Here is a 17,964-nt window from a genome sequence, read left to right on the forward strand (position 1 = left end):
TTCTTACTTCCTGATTAGAAAAGGACCAAGGCATTAAAACTGTACTCACCTACCCATCCAGAAAATGTCCAAGAGGGTCGTCCTACTAAATAGAAAGAATATTGACTACAAACAAACTTCCCAAACTTGACATCAGGAGCCACTTCCCATGTAACTTAATTGGCTTATATAATCTGTATTCTAACTACTAGTTTCAAGTATACTTTCATTTTTTTCTTACTTAATAGACAGATGACAGCCTGGTGTTGATTTGATTGGATTATGTAAATTTATATTACATTTCATATTGATTTTCTGAGGTAATGATGATGCTAAAAATCCATGTTGTTGGCCAGCATATAATATAGTGGTAGAGTACCTACCTAGTATATCTGAGGATTCTGGGTTTTATCTCAACAATAACCAAAAAAAAAAGTTTTTGTTAATAAATTGTTAACATAAAATTATTTCCAGCATATAAGTGCATGTTTTATTATAGCCAGAATTTTTTACCTACTTCCTCTGTTTATTTAAATGAAGAAAAATAGGCAAATTTGCTGGCTTTGTAAATTACAGATCAGTTGAATGATTTTGCTTGCCAGTAACTGGAAATTTTGTGTCCAATTGATATATAAGGATATATGTTTCTCCTATAACAATAAATATAAAAATAGGGAACTTGATGGTGATTAGTAGTATCATTTAGAATTCAAGTGGTTTACTGCAGTATCATCTGTGGCATGAACTCCATCCCAAGGATGCTGGTATAATTATGGTACATGTGTCCTTCCTGTTTGAGTACAAAAGCACTGCTCTTAAACATAGGATGATTTTATATCTTCATCAACTGGTTGACTGTTCCAAATCACATGACCAATATAAGCCCAGTAGTACTACCCCTTAAAGGGATAGAATGGGTGGAGATCACTAAGTTAATCATACATAAGGAGGTAATGCCAGGACTTAGACCAATCCGATGTTAGCTCACCAAGGATTCTCTTAGGCAGTAAGGAGAATAGAAAACTTCAGTTCACAAAAACCAAGATAAGTAATTCCAACTACACCATAATTCTTAAGCAAATACATCACAAATTTACAAATTTTTGATTGTTCACAGAACTATCTAATGATTGTCTGCTTTTTTTTTAAATAATCACAATATAATTGTGGTTATATGATTGAGTGGCTTCCTAATTAACACAGCTACCTAAATAAAACTATTTAGAAGTCCAGAGATTTAAAACCACCCTTGGTATCTTTGTAAGCTTAACTCAATAATCTTTTAATCTTTTATTGTTATTTATAAAGATGATGTACAGAGGGGTTACAGTCACTTAAGTCAGGTATCAAATGTTTTTAAATGCTCTTTTTTTGGAGAAATGTGAAATAAATGGTGCACATTTGTTTATAGCTATGTTTATTATGCATTCCTGTTTATCTTTGCTGGCATCATTTTCAACAAATTAATTGCCATGTTGTGTCTCATGGACTATGCTTGAATTGCAGGATCACTTTTTTTGTTTTCTCAAATAGGACATTATGTTTGTCACTACACAAAGTCTGAGTTCTTAGCAGCTTGCTAGACCTTGGTCCTTTTCTCAGCACCAGTAGCTTTTCTGGAGCTGTAACCTTCACTGTGAATTCATAAATTTTCCAATTCAAATTTTGGCTTTTCAGCATTTACTTTTGTAGTGAGATGATCATAAGGAGGCTAACTACACGGGCAAGTCTGTCTCATGCCTTTCTCAAAGATGTGTGGAATCAGTTTTTTTGACCGCTTCTTTGAATTATCTATATTTCTTGGGCATGATTTCCATCATCTCAGCAGAAATGTTGATGCTGAGTGCCAGAGGTCTTCTGCATCTCATTTTTACATTTTAGTAAAACCAACAGAACAGATGAAACATCCACAGTCTTAACATGAACATGAGCTTCAGTCAAGGTCTGCTATTTTTTACATGGAACACATTTTTTCATAGGTAAGATCCATGCCATGGAAATCAGCAAAGCAGTTAGTGTTTGCCCTGAAAATTCCCAGTAATTACCTTGAATTTTCTAAGTTCAGCTTCATTATTCTGCAGATCAGCAAGGCTCACCTCAAATTCACAAACTTAGAATCATCAGATGTAATTTTGGTTTCTGAATCATTGTAACTAGCGTTTTTTCCAATATTTCTCATGCTGAGCACAGCTGATGCTTTTACTTTATACCAATTTTTCTGAGAAAATGCATCTACCACTGTCTTCCTAGCTACATTTTCTTTTTTTTTTTTTTGGGTCCGGTCGTGGCCCTTGAACTCTGGGCCTGGGCGCTGTCCCTCAGCTCTTCAGCTCAAGGCTAGCGCTCTACCACTTGAGCCACAGCACCACTTCTGGCTTTTTTCCTTTTTGCTTATGTGGTGCTGAGGAATCGAACCTAGGGCCTCATGCATGCAAGGCAAGCACTCTACCACTGAGCCACCTTCCCAGCCCCCTAGCTACATTTTCTATCAACTTTTGTAAGGTACTTGTCCTACCAACAACCATTATGCTGCTCAGAAAGCCAAAAGAGAAGATGAGTGTTGCAAACATAAACAGATGAAATGCAGGCAAAAATAAGGGCCATAAAAATGTATTTGATCAAAGGAAAAGTAAATATGTAAGCAATTAACAATTAAAGCAAGTTGGAATCAGAAGTCCAATTTCATGAAATATTACAACTTTTTTCTTTCTCCTTCTTGATACATGTACTCTTTGTAGTAATGAAATAAGAAGAGCCATGCCAATAGGTTGACCATTTTTGCTTTTTACCAAACCAGGTCTTGTAGTTATTTACCTATTTCAGGGAACCTGGTAAGAAATGTTGCCTTGAAAATCATCACAAACGGTTTTGCTTCTATAAGGAATTGGTTTTGCTTCTATAAGGAATGAAATTCTGGGTTTTGTTGTTGTTGTTTTGTTGTCCCCACAGGCATTGCAGCCTCCTTTGCTGTCAAACTGTTCAAAGCCTGGATGGCAGAAAAAGATGCCAACTCTGTTACCTCTTCCTTGAGAAAGGCCAACTTAGACAAGAGGCTGCTCGTAAGTGTTTTGTTAGCATCGGTTTTACGTGTGACGGTTCCGTTGTGACTTTGACAGAGCCTTCAGAGTACACTCATACCTGAGATGTCAGCACCTCTACAGAACTGAAATTGTGTTCCTCTCTTTTCTGTGTGCTTAGTAGAAGCTAACTCCCATTGTAATTTTTAGGAGGTAAATGGCCTGAAATACTTAAACAGTCATAGGTAAACATAGTTAAAAATGGATTTTGAAGCTTCTTAGCATAATATTAATGTTTTGCCAGATTTTAGATTTTTGGGAGCTGGTTACCTGTGGCTCACCCCTGAATCTTTTTTCTTTTTTTTTTTTATAAGTTCTTTTTTGTGAAAATACTGTATAGAGGAGTTACAATCACATGAGAAAGGTAATGAGTACATTTTGTATCAAGCATTGTTGCCTCCTCCTTTGTTTTTCCCCTACCATCCCTTCCCTCCCATTCTATAATCTTAACTACTCAGCAGATTGATGTCTAAGGATAGCAGTTTGAAACCCAGCCCAGCAGGAAAGACTATGAGACTCTTTGCTCCAGTAAGCCAGAAGTGAAGCTGTGACTCAAGTAGTAGGGAGCTAAACATGAGCAAAAGTGTTCCAGTGACAGATCCCAAGCCCTGAATTCAAGCCCTGTGAAACTGACACCCCCTCAAAAAAAAAATTTCACTAGTATGTAAACCTAACATTTTAATATGATGGGGGGGGAGCGGCATCCCATTGATAAGATTAGTAGAGTGAGATTAGATATAGGAGTTAGACTACACTGTTCTCAAACACTTGTTAAGTATTTGCTGAGAACATGTAAGTATCAACAAGATTCTTCATTAAAAAAATGGATATATGTGTGCGTGTGTATATATTTGTATATTTGTGCTAGTTATGGGGCTTGCACTCTGGGCCTATGCATCGTTTCTGAGCTTTTTTGCTCAAGATTAGTGCTCTACCACTTAAGCCACAGCTCTATTTTCAACTTTTTGTAAGTTCATAGGATAAAAGAATGTCAGACTAGGAAGCCCAGGCTGGCTTTAACCCCCAATCTTCAGATCTCAGCCTCCTGAATAGCTAGGATTATAAATGTGAGCCACTAGCGCCCACCCCTGGAAATTCTTAAACAGTTGAAGAAAGCACACTAATTATATTTAATTTGAAGCTCTGATGAACACAACTGCTCAATATATTTTTATTTCTCCCACTTTTGTACTTCTCAGAGAAAATTATTTTGTTCTTATAGTTGCTCTTTTCTCCCTACAGTTCCTGTCTGTATAGATAACAGATTTCTCAATGTAGAATTACTTTTATAATTCTAAGAAAAATCTAAAGTCAAGATGCAATGCCCCTACCAACTTCTCCCTATCACTTAATATAGCCCGGTCTGTGCCTTTAAACTGTTTATATCATGGTAAAGAAGAAAAATGAATAAACCCGGGATCCAATTCATTTCTGCTAATGACAATAATTTTCTTTCAGTATATATTTGAGTGCCTGCTCTGTTCTGGGCATGATCTTAGAAGTTGTGGGGCCAGGAGCAAACAAAATAGAAAAGTTCCCTGCCCTTGTCTAGTGGACTCTTATAAATAGGAACAAAGAATCTTAAAGGGCAGATTAATAATTTATTAGGGGAATATAGGTATTTCATTCCAAGACCTAGACTGGAAGAACAGGTCCCATTTAAGACATTCTGTTCTCATAGAGGAAAAGAATAGAGAAGGACAGAATGAAAGTCATCAAGTACACTAAAAACGTACCTTCTGTTAGACAAAGACATTAACAGGCAATAGGGTGGTAAATTCAGTTCACTGAGAAGCTACTTCTGCAAGGAAAGGCTTGTTGTAGTATTATGTTGACAGAGAGAAGGTAAGTGATTGGGAACAAGGATAGAATCTATTTCAACTTGCCATAAAAAGACTCCATCTTTTTCTTCTTATTATTAAGTAGTTATACAAAAGGGTTTCAATTTCTGAACTCAGGTTATGAGTACAATCAAAATAGCTTGACTGTCATTCTCCCCCATTTTCCCCACCATCTTGATACTTAATTCTATCATCTAGAAAAATTTCTTTACACAATTGTTATGGGGAAAGAACTAGTACAATGTCAATTTCATGGAAGGAAATCTATAAAATTGAATAACTTCCCTTCTGTAAATTTGGAAGATCTTAAGAGAAATATTAGTGACAAAATATCAGTCTGATATAAAGTGTTTTAACACAAATGCAGGTTTGGTAAGTTTTTCCCACAAACTCTGATCTGACAGTTAGAAATGTATGACTCAAGGAAGGAAGATGGTTAGAAGATGGGGAATATTGAAGTAGGTATTAGCATAGAAACTACTAGCTATACTCCTATACATGGTAGCAAACGCATTATATATACATCTTTTCACTGAAATTTATATTGGAGTCATACTGTCTTTAGCACTATATATGCAAATCTAGTTGGTTTAGGTTTAGGTCTGTTCTTTAGACTTGACAGCAGCTTGAAAAAATGTAAAAGCTTTGAAAATTACCTTAATTTCTTAGTTGGGCGTTGAACTCACACAGGATTAGATCATGACTAAGTGTTACTGAGATTCTGCCAAACGTGTAGGGTAAAATGAAATGAAATAAAAATACAAAAGCAGCTCTGGTGTTTTGCTCTTTTCTTAAGAATAGTAAAAAGTTCCATCAAAATTATATAATCAACTTAAGAATTTCTTATGTTGAATTTAGTTTGTTAGGTCTTGTCAAATTTGAGAGCAGCCATCAGTAATAGATGACGGATTTCTTCATTGCTCCTCTGTTCATATTTCAGAATAATAGCAACATTTGCTCAGAATCAGAATATAGATAGAGAAGAAAATGGTCATATCATTATTCTGTATTATCTTCTGTCCTTTTCAACATCACTAAAATTTACTTTTGTCTATTAACAAAAGGAAGCAGTATAAATCGTCAGTGATTTAGCAAATTAACTTCTGTATTTATACATGCAATCATGTACAAAGTAAAAGAAAGAGGAACTGGTCAATCAATATGAATAAAGTAAAGCTACTTGATTTAAATTGCTGAAAGGTGTATAGCTCTCTAGATACACTAGAGATATGTTCTGTGGAAAACTAGACTTTGTTATTCTCTTCCAGATAGGGGATATCTTAAGTAATATGTTAAATATGAAAGCTTTATCCTTTATGCCTGTTGAAATTTGAATAAGAGTCTTCTCTCATTTTTCTCTCAGGAACTCTTTCCAGTGAACAGACAGAGTGTGGATCATTTTGCCAAGTACTTCACTGATGCAGGACTGAAGGAACTGTCAGATTTTCTACGAGTTCAGCAGTCCCTGGGCACCAGGAAGGAACTGCAGAAGGAACTCCAGGAGCGACTGTCTCAGGAATGTCCAATAAAGGAGGTGGGAGACCACAAGCAGTCACCCCTGCAACACATATCAGAGAAGGGCTATGTTGTCACTTAATGGTAGAGGGCTTGACCCACGTGTGTGAGGACCAGGGTTCTAGTCTCAGTATCACAGACATACTTATATATATACATATACAGATATATACATTTATATAAACACATATACATGTACATGCATACACATACACAGGTACATGGTTGTGTTATATATATTCACACCCAAATGAGAAGCAATTACATAGATCATATGCCATAAGCTCTCTTTCCCTTAGTAATCTTTTTCATATAAAAACTGCCCTTTGCTACTATAAACCTTTAGATATTTTATTAGTGTTTGGAATTAATGTTAGAATCAGTCACTTGGTATGAATATGTAGATTTTTGTTTGTTTTTGTTCTTTGTGATGCTGGGGATTAAACTTAAGGCTTAACACATACTAGACAAGAACTCTATCCCTGAGCCAAATCTTATCCCATTGGCTTTATGTTTGAAGAAGAAAAGATTGAATTCATGCCAAGAGAAAAGACCATTTGGACCAGCAGCTTGTTTGATACCATTCACAATAGCTGTGTATAATGTAAAAGCTACATTTATTTTATTTACATTTATGACCATGCACAGGCATAATCTAGACAACAACAGTTCCTATGACTGTAGTTTTGTGTATTTTTACATGTCTAGAGAAAACTTCAAAATCAGCCTTCTATGTGATAAGCTGCAAATTAAAACTGAAGAATCCTTCCCCTTCCCCTCACTTCTCACCACTGTGCTTGAAGCCCTTCAAAGCTCTTTTCATAGTTGGTAACTATCCACAAGATGGAGGTGTTGGAACAGCAAATACTCTCAAATCTCATGATGTTAAAGTCAACAGTATATTCAGCGACATTTCTTTGAGCCAGAGCTTGTATGTATCCGATTTCCCATGGGAAAGAAAAAGCTGTAACAGACACCACTGTGGCATTTCAGATGCAAGGCTGTCATCCTTTGCAGCAGCCCTCACACAACCAGCCCAGCCGATTCTCAAGGGTAGCTCAGCCCACTACTGCTGTTTCTGCTGTCCAGAAGTAATAGAAACAATATCTTTTTCATTCAAAAAAGCATAGAAAAGGACAGAAAGAATTGTACCACTATACTAAAAGTTTTCTTTGGGGGGTGGGGGTCCGGTCATGGGCCTGGGTGCTGTCCCTCAGCTCTTCAGCTCAAGGCTAACGCTCTACCACTTGAGCCACAGCACCACTTCTGGCTTTTTTCTTTTTGCTTATGTGGTGCTATGGAATGGAACCCAGGGCCTCATGCATGCCAGGCAAGCACTCGACCGCTGAGCCACCTTCCCAGTCCCCTAAAAGTTTTCTTGAGATAGATGGCTTTAACCTTTATGATTTTATTTCAAAAGAGAAAAGCATTCCAAATAAATTTGATACAAAATGCATTGATAGGCAGACCTGTGTCCTAGATCATGAGACTGGAGGATAAATTTACATGTTCATCCATATTTGGAAAGAGGAAAATAATCTTCTGAGTTTAGCTGAATTGATAGATAAGAATTTTGAAAGTTGCCTTGCACTGTACAGTTTACCTTACAAATTTACTTTTCACTGCAAAGAACCTTGAGGTGAGCCAAAGTAATAATTAAAGGGAAAATTACAGAGAACAGATATTATAGACTCAAGTCATTATCCAATAAAAGGTTTAAAGTTGAGACATGGAGGGGCTGGGAAGGTGGCTCACTGGTAGAGTGCTTGCCATGCATGAGGTCCTGGGTTCAATTCCTCAGCAGCACCACATAAACAGAAAAGGCCGGAAGTTGTGCTGTGGCTCAGGTGGTAGAGTGCTAGCCTTGAGCTGAAGAGCTGAATGACAGTGCCCAGGCCCAGAGTTAAAGCCCCATGTCCATAAAAAATAAAAAAGTTAGCCGGGCGCTGGTGGCTCACGCCTGTAATCCTAGCTACTCAGGAGGCTGAGATCTGAGGATCGCGGTTCAAAGCCAGCCCGGGCAGGAAAGACCGTGAGACTCCTATCTCCAATAAACCACCAGAAAACCGGAAGTGGAGCTGTAGCTCAAGTGGTAGAGCGCTCGCCTTGAGCTGGAGAGCTGAGGGACAGCGCCCAGGCCCAGAGTTCAAGCCCCACGACCGACAAAAAATAAAAAAATAAAAATAAAAAAGTTAAGATGTGGAGGTAAAAAAAAAGGCACAGCTCTGATGCCTTTTTCAAATTTCAAGAAGTCAAATTGGCTCAAGTATCCACGTTCTACAATGGATTCCTCCATGCAAAAACACAACCTAAGACAGAGATCCTCCTTCATTCCAGCTATCCTTCAGCTTCTGGCTAAAGCTAAACCTATTAGTTTCTGGACTAAAAACAAATCTACACTGAGAACAGTCTTTTCCTTTCTTGAGTAATTGGCAATCTGTGCCAGAAATGGGGGGACTGGACAGACGTTCTTATCTACCCCCAAACCTTTTATTGACCAAGCAGTGAGGGGGGAACACCCCAGCTGCCTGTTACATTCAGACCCCTCCCTTCCTCTGAAATGTAGGTGGTGCTTTATGTCAAAGAAGAAATGAAAAGGAATGACCTCCCTGAAACAGCAGTGATTGGCCTCCTGTGGACCTGTATCATGAATGCTGTCGAATGGAACAAGAAGGAAGAACTTGTTGCAGAGCAAGCCCTTAAGCATCTGAAGGTAAAAAGTGTTCTTAAGAAGCTGGCTCAGCAGTAGGCCACCTGAACGTCTGGAGTGTGTCAAGTGGTTTCTAGTTGTGATTTAAAATTACCAGAAATTGTGGGAGACTTATACCTTAATCCTAGCAATAAGGAGATTGAGATCTGAAGATCATGGGTTGAAGGCAGCCCAGGCAGGAAAATCCATGATTCTTTTATCTCCAATTAATAACAAAAAAGCCAGTAGTGGAGCTGTGGCTTAAGTGGTAGATCACTAACCTTGAGCAAAAAAGCTCAAGAACAGTACTTAGGACCTGAATTCAAGCCCCAATACCACCATTTAAAAAAAAAAAAAAAAAAGCTTATCCAAAATAAACACAGAATCATCATGCACAGTACCATAGATTAAATATGATATAATTATTGGCGTTCATTCTATCCTGTATGACAGTTTACTATATGCTTTTATTGTTTCCTCCCTACAAATCTATATTGAAGTATAGAGTTAGATCCTGACACTTGAGTTGGGCAGTCAAGGTCAGAATATAAACTAGGTAGAATATAATTCGTAGAAAATGAGTCTCTGCCAGGTGCCTGTGGCTTGCTTACACTTGTAATCTTAGCTGCTCAAGAAGCTGAGATCCATGGTTTAAAGCCAACATGCACTGAAAAGCCTATGAGACTATTATCTCCAATTAACCACCAAAAGCCAAAAGCAGAGCTGTAGCTGAAGTGATAGGGAACCAGCCTTGAGCAGAAATGCTAAGAAGAGTCCAGGCCATGAGTTCTAGCTCCAGAACTGTCACCAAAAAGAACAATGACTCTCTGTTCATGAGAAATGAGGTATGAGCAAACTTTGCAGGTTACATTGATTAGGGATGGCTCCTTGGAAGAGGTAAGGGCTGAATTAAAGAGAGATTAGAGAAAACAATAGCTGTACATCAGTGGCAAAAATCCAAGGACATTTGTGATAAAAGAAACAATAGGAACAAAGCTTCCCAGATGACCTGTAAAGAGGCTAGGGGTATCTGGGGAAAGAGACTTCCACTCCTCCTGTCTTGGTAGAGCCATACTTTGAGGTAACGAGTACTACAGATGTCATTTTTACGATATCAATTACAAATAGCAGACACAGCAACTTTAATACAGGAACAATCTCATATTTAGGCTCATCTTCATGGAAACAATGAGGGAAATCTAAAACACTGTGATAAAAGTAATTCATTTTGGTTAGACATGCCATGATAATAAGAAGATACTAGTCCTAAATATGAACAAATGTTTTCTAAGCAGATCTGCAGGTCATTAATATTCCACCAGTGTTGACTCCTTACATCCCAGACAAGTTATTGTGTTTATTCTGTTTCTGGTCTAGCAATACGCTCCCTTGCTGGCTGTGTTCAGCTCCCAAGGCCAGTCAGAGCTGATCCTCCTCCAGAAGGTTCAAGAATACTGTTATGACAACATCCACTTCATGAAAGCCTTTCAGAAGATCGTGGTTCTCTTTTATAAAGGTAGCTATCCATCTGTGTGGTTCCAACCTTTGCCTCAGTGTTGAAGCCCCTCAAGGGTGTAGCAGGAGATTAGACGTTTCTGTGCCAGGGGGTGAGAGGGCCACAGAGATCATCATCTATAAAAGTTGTAGTGAGGTTAAAAAAAAAAGCACACAGCCTTGTACTTTGCCTGGGGATCCAGCCTAGCAAAACTCCTGGGTACTTCACTGGGGAAAGTTGCCAGAAGACTGGGGGTAAACTGGATATTTTTCTTCAGGGATGGTGAAAGAATGTAATTATATAAGATAATTGAGTCTCCCTTAGCCCTGGAACAATTAGCTCTCATAACAAGGATTATCAAATGCTATATATGCTATGTGCAAACCTGTTGAGGTACCATAGATCTGACTTGAAAATAATTACCCTTGAAATAATTACCCTTTTTCACTTGGCATTTTAATTATTTGGCCCAGCATTTTATTTTCCAAGTCAATGGCTATTTTAGGCTTTCACATTTACTGTCTTCTCATTGTATTTTATAAGGCTTAGGTTGCTATGACAACTGGCACTAAAAATGAATGCTAAAGGTTTTAGCTGATCTCAATCTCTGTACCTACAGCATAAAAAAAAAAATTATGATCCAGATTTATGTAGATTTGTAAGGGGAGGAAGGAGCTCTAAAGAGAGGGATTTTGAACATTATAATGCTAATTAGAAGTTATTACAAACGTAAGTAGCATAATATCAGAATAATTAGGTTATAAAGTAATTCCAGTTAATTTTCCTTTTAGCATATTATTAGAATCATCTGACAGTGATAAAGAAGTTGGAATATTCAAATTTCACATTATTAGCCATTTTCTAATTAAATGTATGTACCTTGCTCACAGTGCTTTGTTGAAATTTTACTTTGCAGACTGCTGAAATATGTCAGCTAATTATAGAATGTGCTAACTTACATATCATTCAAAGTTGGTCACCATTAGGAATTTTGGATATGATCATGAGGTGACAGGATCTCAAAACTAGGACTTTGCTAAGTGTGGTAGCACACACCTATAATCCCAGCACTGCATGTTAGAGGCCACCCTCATAAGAGAGGGTGAGTCTGAGGTATATCTATCACATATATAAAAAATACATTATGAGATATATAATAAGATCTATAGATACATATGAGAGGGTGAGTCCAGGACAGTCTGAAGTATATCGTGAGACCATGTCTCAAAAAAAAAAAAGGAAAAAGGGCGCCGGTGGCTCAGGCCTGTAATTCTAGCTATTCAGGAGGATGAGATCTGAGGATCGTGGTTCAAAGCCAGCCCAGGCAGAAAAGTCCGTGAGACTCTTATCTCCAATAAACCACTAGAAAACCGGAAGTGGCGCTGTGGCTCAAGTGGTACTCACCTTGAGCTAAAGAGTGCAGGGACAATGCCAAAGCCCAGCCTTGGGCTCACCAAATAATACTCAAATTGATTCCTCAGAATCAAACCTGAGGTCCATATTGCTAACCTACATACAATGATCAGCAGCCAACAATAAGAACAAAGTCTGTGTAGCCAGTAGGCCAGTAGCCCTTCTATCCACTGCAGCCACAACTAGCTCCTGTTTTAAGACTAATAAAGAGGCCTTTGGGGCAGGTTTTCCATTTGCTTTGTGAGAAGGCAATATAGAAGCAAACTTGATCAGCTAATTTCTCCAATGCAGTTTGCCTTCTTGTCATATACTAGATAATCCTTCCAGTTTCTTACCAGAATTTTTCTAACCTAAGCACAGTTGATGCTCCTTTTTCAGGAGTATCCTAGTTCATTATTGCTCTTAATTCACTAAAAAGTCAACAAACGGCTTGTTAGCAGTAATAATCAGCTTAAATAACCTAAAGTTGATGAGGGCTGTGACAAGTGTGAGCAGGCCCTTGGGAGCCTGGAAAGGTGTCAACATCGATTTTTTCCTGCTTACTTTTTAAAAAGAAATCAAGAAACTTTTTAAACTGGCAACTTATAAACATATCCCTGAGCTGCTAAACCTATTATTTTCTCAGTAATTCCATAATCTTCCACACGTTCCTTTTTTGTTTGTTTTGTTTTGTTGCCAGTCCTGGGCTCGAACTCAGGCTCTGGATGCTGTCCCTGAGGTTTTTTACTCAAGGCTGTTGCTCTACCACTTGAGCCACCACTGTACTTCCAGCTTTTTAGTGGCTAACTGAAGAAAAGAATCTCATGGAATTTCCTGCTCCAGCTGACTCAGAATCATGATCCTCAGATCTCTGCCTTCTGAGTAGCTATGTTTACAGGTGGAGCCATATGCGCCTGGCAAAGATTTCTTTTTATTCTTGTTCTTAAAAGAAGATAAAGGTTCTTCTCAGCAAATATTCCCAGAACTCTTAAGAGAAATTATTTTTTAGTTGTATCTCTATGTGACATCCTCAGTATAGTCTGACTTTCCCATGTTTTAGGTCACAGAGTTTTAAACTTAATTACCTAAACTTAATTAACTGACATTTTGGAAAACTAGAAATTCTCACCCTATTTTTATAGTCTCTATTATCTCTTTCATCCTCCTGAGCACCTGATTTTAAACTAGAATTCTCTAAATTGAGAAATACTCAACTTTTCCTCATCAATTTAGTTCATTTGTCTTTTACATGTATTGAGTATTATTGGTCAGTCCTGTTAAATGCTGGAAATGAAATGAACCAAATAGCTTACAACTTTCTGAATTTCAAATATAGAAGAAAACAAACTTCTGATGTCAGCCATCAATAGAGGCTCCTTGTTGAGAATTTGCAAAGTGGTAGAATGAGTGATAGATCAGGGAGGGCACTCAACTTGAATCTGAATCCAATTTGGAGAAGAAAAAGAGGCTTCTCAGGGAATAGAAATATTTCCATGAGACATTAACAAAGTTGGCCAAATGGAAGGAAAGCAAACGTACAATCCAAAGGAACTCGAGTCCAACACTAGAGGGTTTTAGTTCTTAACTGCTTTCACTGGAATTTGATATTTCTGATAGGCATTCCTAGGAACCTCTCAACAAAAACTCAATGGCCTCCAAATTTTAATGAACCTTTCCTGTCTTTAGAGAGGAACAAGAAAAAGAAATTGCCTTTTTTTGTTCTTCAAGAGTGTTCTGCCTTTTCACTAAACAGAAATTAAATTTTTTAATGCCCTGGTTGTAGAAATTTGGTCTACAAGCAAATCTATATTACTACATTGGGTTCTTAATCTCTAAGGGCTCAGATTTGTGCTATTTATCTGGTTAGGTAGACAGTACATTCACTTAGTATTCATTTCATAAGTATTGTCCCTGTGGTTTTACTAACTGCATGGCCCTGTCTGGCCTCTGTGGGGCAATAAAACACAGGGGTGAGCTCTCAGCCTTGCCAAGGAAACCTCAGACAACTAGTTTCACTAAAGAGCAGCTTCAATCCGCTTTCAGTAACTTCTTTCTATCATCCCTAATGTATTAACATTTGGGGAGAAAACAGAATTTCCCTTTACCTGTTTGCACATCATTTGATCTTATTTTGTAATGATAATAATTGTTGTTACATACATGTATATGTTGGGTATATATCATCCTTCTGCTAAAGATTCCTTATCAAAATGGTCTAGCTATGAACCAATAGTTCACTCCTGTAATCCTAGCTACTTCAGAGGCTAAGATCTAAGTATTGAGGTTTAAAGACAGCCTGAGCAGAAAAGTCTGTGATATTCTTCTCCAATTAACCACCTAAAAGCTGGAAGCAGAGCTGTGGCTCAAGTGGGTAGTGCCAGCCTTTGATGAAAAAGCTAAGGTACAGCTCCCAGGCCCTAAGTTCAGTGCCCGGTACTAGCACAAAAAATGAAACAAACAAAAAAAAAATCCTCGTTAAAAGCTGAAGATGTAGCTCAAGTGGTAGAGTAAATGACCTTGAAGTGAGAGACCCTGAGTTCAAACACTAGTACCACCACCCCTCAAAAAATCCCTAGTGATCCCTGTACAAGGCAGTCTGGCACAATAGTAGGTAAGTTCCTGAGGCTGTAACTCCCTGCCTTCTTCTCCTCCCCACAAAAACTAGGCTTTGTTGGCTAGTGGAGATTTCATTATCTGGGAAACTTTCATCATTCTGAGTTGAGAATGGAAAGCTGGAAACAGCTCAAGAGACTAAAGGATAACAGGAATAATTCTGTAGGACTCTGGATGGTAACTCTTGGTTGTCCATGAGTAAATCCAGACTTGTTTCCTTTGCAAAAATGCAGTCTAGTGCTGGCCTTAATCAAAAGAGCTCAAGTGCCCAGGCCCTAAATTCAATCCCCCAAGGGGGAGGGGATGAGAAGGGAGAGGGGGGGAATAGGAGGATTGCTGCAGGAAAAGTAAAAAGCAGGATTGTCCAGGAAAAAAACAAAAAGTTATCAGGACTCTGGACCCTATTGCAAAAATAAGCTAGATGTGGTAGTACACACCTGTAAACCCAGCTGCTCAGAAACAAAGAACAAAGATAGGGGATCTCAGTCCAAGACTGCCCTAGACAAAAAAAAAATCTTAAAAGTAGGTAAATTTGGGCTGGGAAGGTGGCTTAGTGGTAGAGTGCTTGCCTAGCATGCATGAAGCCTGGAGTTTGTTTCCTCAGTACCACCTACATAGAAAAAGCTGGAAGTCACACCGTGGCTCAAATGGTAGAGTACTAGCCTTGAGCAAAAGAAGCTCAAGGACAGTGCCCAGTCCCTGAGTTCAAGCCCCAGGACTGGCAAAAAAAAAAAAAAAAAGGTAAATTTAAAAATAGGTATGTACATATCACCTGATTTGGAAAAAATAGCTGTAGTGTCAAAGTTTGTAAAGTCCATAAGCTTTATAGACCATTTATAGACAATGCACCTCATGAAGGTTAAAATGTGTTTGAGTTTAACCAAGTATCACTATCCCACAATACTGTGAAATTTGTGAAATTTATGTAATCAATTTCAATTTTAAAAAATTTTTAAAAAGAAGTTTGATTTGTTAGAAAATGTTAGTAATGTTTTAAATGCAAACACTATCAAATCACTTCTGTCATTTCCTTAAGTCAAAATTGTATTTTACTGGCAAATGTGTCATTTGAGTGATTCATCAACATTGCATGGATTTCTCAGTACTTGTAATGAATTCAGTGCCACCGGGAACAATTATAAATTATATCAAGTTGCTATCTCATTTCCTCATCTAAAATCACAATAGACAATTTTTGTATTTCCCTTTTATTTTTTAATATGAAATATTCTCAGTAGTACTGGGGACATGAAGGCACACTTGTAGAGTTTAGAGTTTTAAGTAATAGATACCTCACACTTTTTGTAGAAATCTGTAAGAAATTCTAAGCTCTGTTTTTCTTTCAAAGCAGTATAAAGAAAGCAATGTGGTGCAGCATGCTTGTAATCCCAGCTACTGTATGTGTGGAAATATGTTGGGGAGGGTCTTCAGTTTGAGGCCAGTCTGCTTGTGGTTATCAAGACTCCTCTAAAACAAAATACAAACAAAAGGGATGGGGATGCAGTTCAAGTAGTTGAGAATTTGCAAGTACTGGCCATACCTATGTACACACACACACACGCACGCACGCATCTAAAAGTAAGTAGATCAATTGTTAGAATGCAGTACTGTGTCTGGAATAAACTTGGATCCTCTCTTCAGAAACATTCCATATAGGAATTTATTTCTGGTGTTTTGACACATTGTCTCTATGTGATGCAGTCTGGCCTCAATTTTGCCATCTTCTTGCTTCTACCGTCTGAGTCCTGGGAGTACAGGCATGTACTGCCACCGTCAGCTTGCATTTCCTTTATAGAGTTTTTAATATTAAGAGAGATTGCTTTCTAATAAGTTAAAGGACCTGCGGTTTTTAAAACACAACATTCATGGAGTAACTTTGAAATCTTTGATGTGTGATTGCAGCTGATGTTCTGAGTGAAGAAGCAATTCTGAAGTGGTATAAAGAAGCACATGTTGCCAAGGGCAAGAGTGTTTTTCTCGACCAGATGAAGAAATTTGTTGAGTGGTTACAAAACGCAGAAGAAGGTAATCATTCTGTTTTACAACTTTTCTTTTTCATACTTTAAATGATCTATCTCTTCCCCACCCCCATTTTTTTCTTGTTTTGTTTTGCTCTGTGTGTGTGTGTTCTTAAATTTTAACGTTCATAAAGTCTCATCTATGTCAAGCATTTTGCCTGATCTTAGTGCTCCTTTCTGAAGCAAGGTAATAAAAAATATCTATATGATACTTTCAAAAAAAGAAAGAAAATCTTGTCCATTCTAATGGAAGATTATGAGGAAGAAATAATTGGTGGACGTACAAGAAAAAATTCCATTTGGTGGATCCTATAAGTGTTTTCACAGCACCTTTCCCAGTTAACTGGCATTTGAAATGATAATACACCACAAAAGAATAATGATTGAGAGAGAATCTAGTTGAGAATGAGATGGATACAAAGAATGATAGGATTATGTTCTCCAATACCACAGATGGGTCTGTTGGGTTTTTAGGAGAGCATTGCACTTGGAATTGAAAAGGAGCAGTGTGTACTATGTTCCCTCATAAATAACAGCTTTGCTTAATACACAGTTGGTGCCTTGAAATAACAAAATTAGGGGAGGTGCCCCATGATCTTATTTCAATATCTGACTTCTTTCTTTTCTCCTAGAATCGGAATCGGAAGGTGAGGAAAATTAACCCGTTCAACAAGCACAATGCTTATGTTACCACACCACACTTTTTGATTGGGAATGCTGAACCATTGGGAAGAAAAACTTGGCTTCTGTTTTCACAAAGGAAAAACACAATAGGATAGGCCTCCCTGTGTGGAGAGGAAATGGTTTTCATTTTCTGTTTTGTTTTTAAATGGAGCCCTGAGGCATCAGCTAATACACTTGGGACTCTACCTCTCACTATATGCTAACTTAAAGCCATTCAACTGGGAGTCCAGTAGGAATCTGAAATTGAATATTCAGCAGACTCCTTTTTTTAGCGGTATTTTTCAGGTACTGTGTGGTGGATGCCCCACTGGTGTCTTTTCCAGGGCCACTTTGGTAGCTGTGTATCTGCTCGTGTATGTGATTTGACAAACTCAGTTTTTTAAAATAAATGGCTTTTTAAAAATCTGTTTACATTCCCAGAGTTTTTTCTTTTATTTCTTACATTATGCTTTGCTTCTTACACAGATGGCATTTTGGTGTTAGAATTTTTTTTCAAGTCTTTAATGTTAGATTGTTTCATTTTTTTAACCTGCCAAAGCTGTTCTGTTCCTCTGATCATCAGTAATAAATTCCAATTCTCTTCAGAGTGAAACAGAAATGATTCCAAAATACATATGCACACTTTCATTAACACCATAATAATTACTATTAAACCTATAAA

At 37.8% G+C, this 17,964-nt stretch overlaps 1 protein-coding gene across 1 annotated transcript in view; it reads left to right on the top strand.

Annotated features, from left to right (window-relative positions):
- The window catches only part of Bzw2 (basic leucine zipper and W2 domains 2), a 54,880-nt gene extending 37,172 nt beyond the window's left edge, over nt 1-17,708 (top strand). The window contains exons 7-12 of the mRNA XM_042695819.1: nt 2,929-3,038; nt 6,261-6,431; nt 8,979-9,125; nt 10,479-10,617; nt 16,504-16,626; nt 17,252-17,708. Coding sequence (XP_042551753.1) covers nt 2,929-3,038; nt 6,261-6,431; nt 8,979-9,125; nt 10,479-10,617; nt 16,504-16,626; nt 17,252-17,280 — 719 coding nt within the window. The 3' untranslated portion in view covers nt 17,281-17,708. The remainder of the gene's footprint in view (nt 1-2,928; nt 3,039-6,260; nt 6,432-8,978; nt 9,126-10,478; nt 10,618-16,503; nt 16,627-17,251) is intronic.
- The last annotated feature ends 256 nt before the right edge of the window (nt 17,709-17,964 follow it).

The sequence above is a fragment of the Dipodomys spectabilis genome, unplaced genomic scaffold (assembly GCF_019054845.1).
Source record: "Dipodomys spectabilis isolate Male_0828 unplaced genomic scaffold, ASM1905484v1 ptg000190l, whole genome shotgun sequence".
NCBI classification, from domain to species: Eukaryota; Metazoa; Chordata; class Mammalia; order Rodentia; family Heteromyidae; genus Dipodomys; species Dipodomys spectabilis.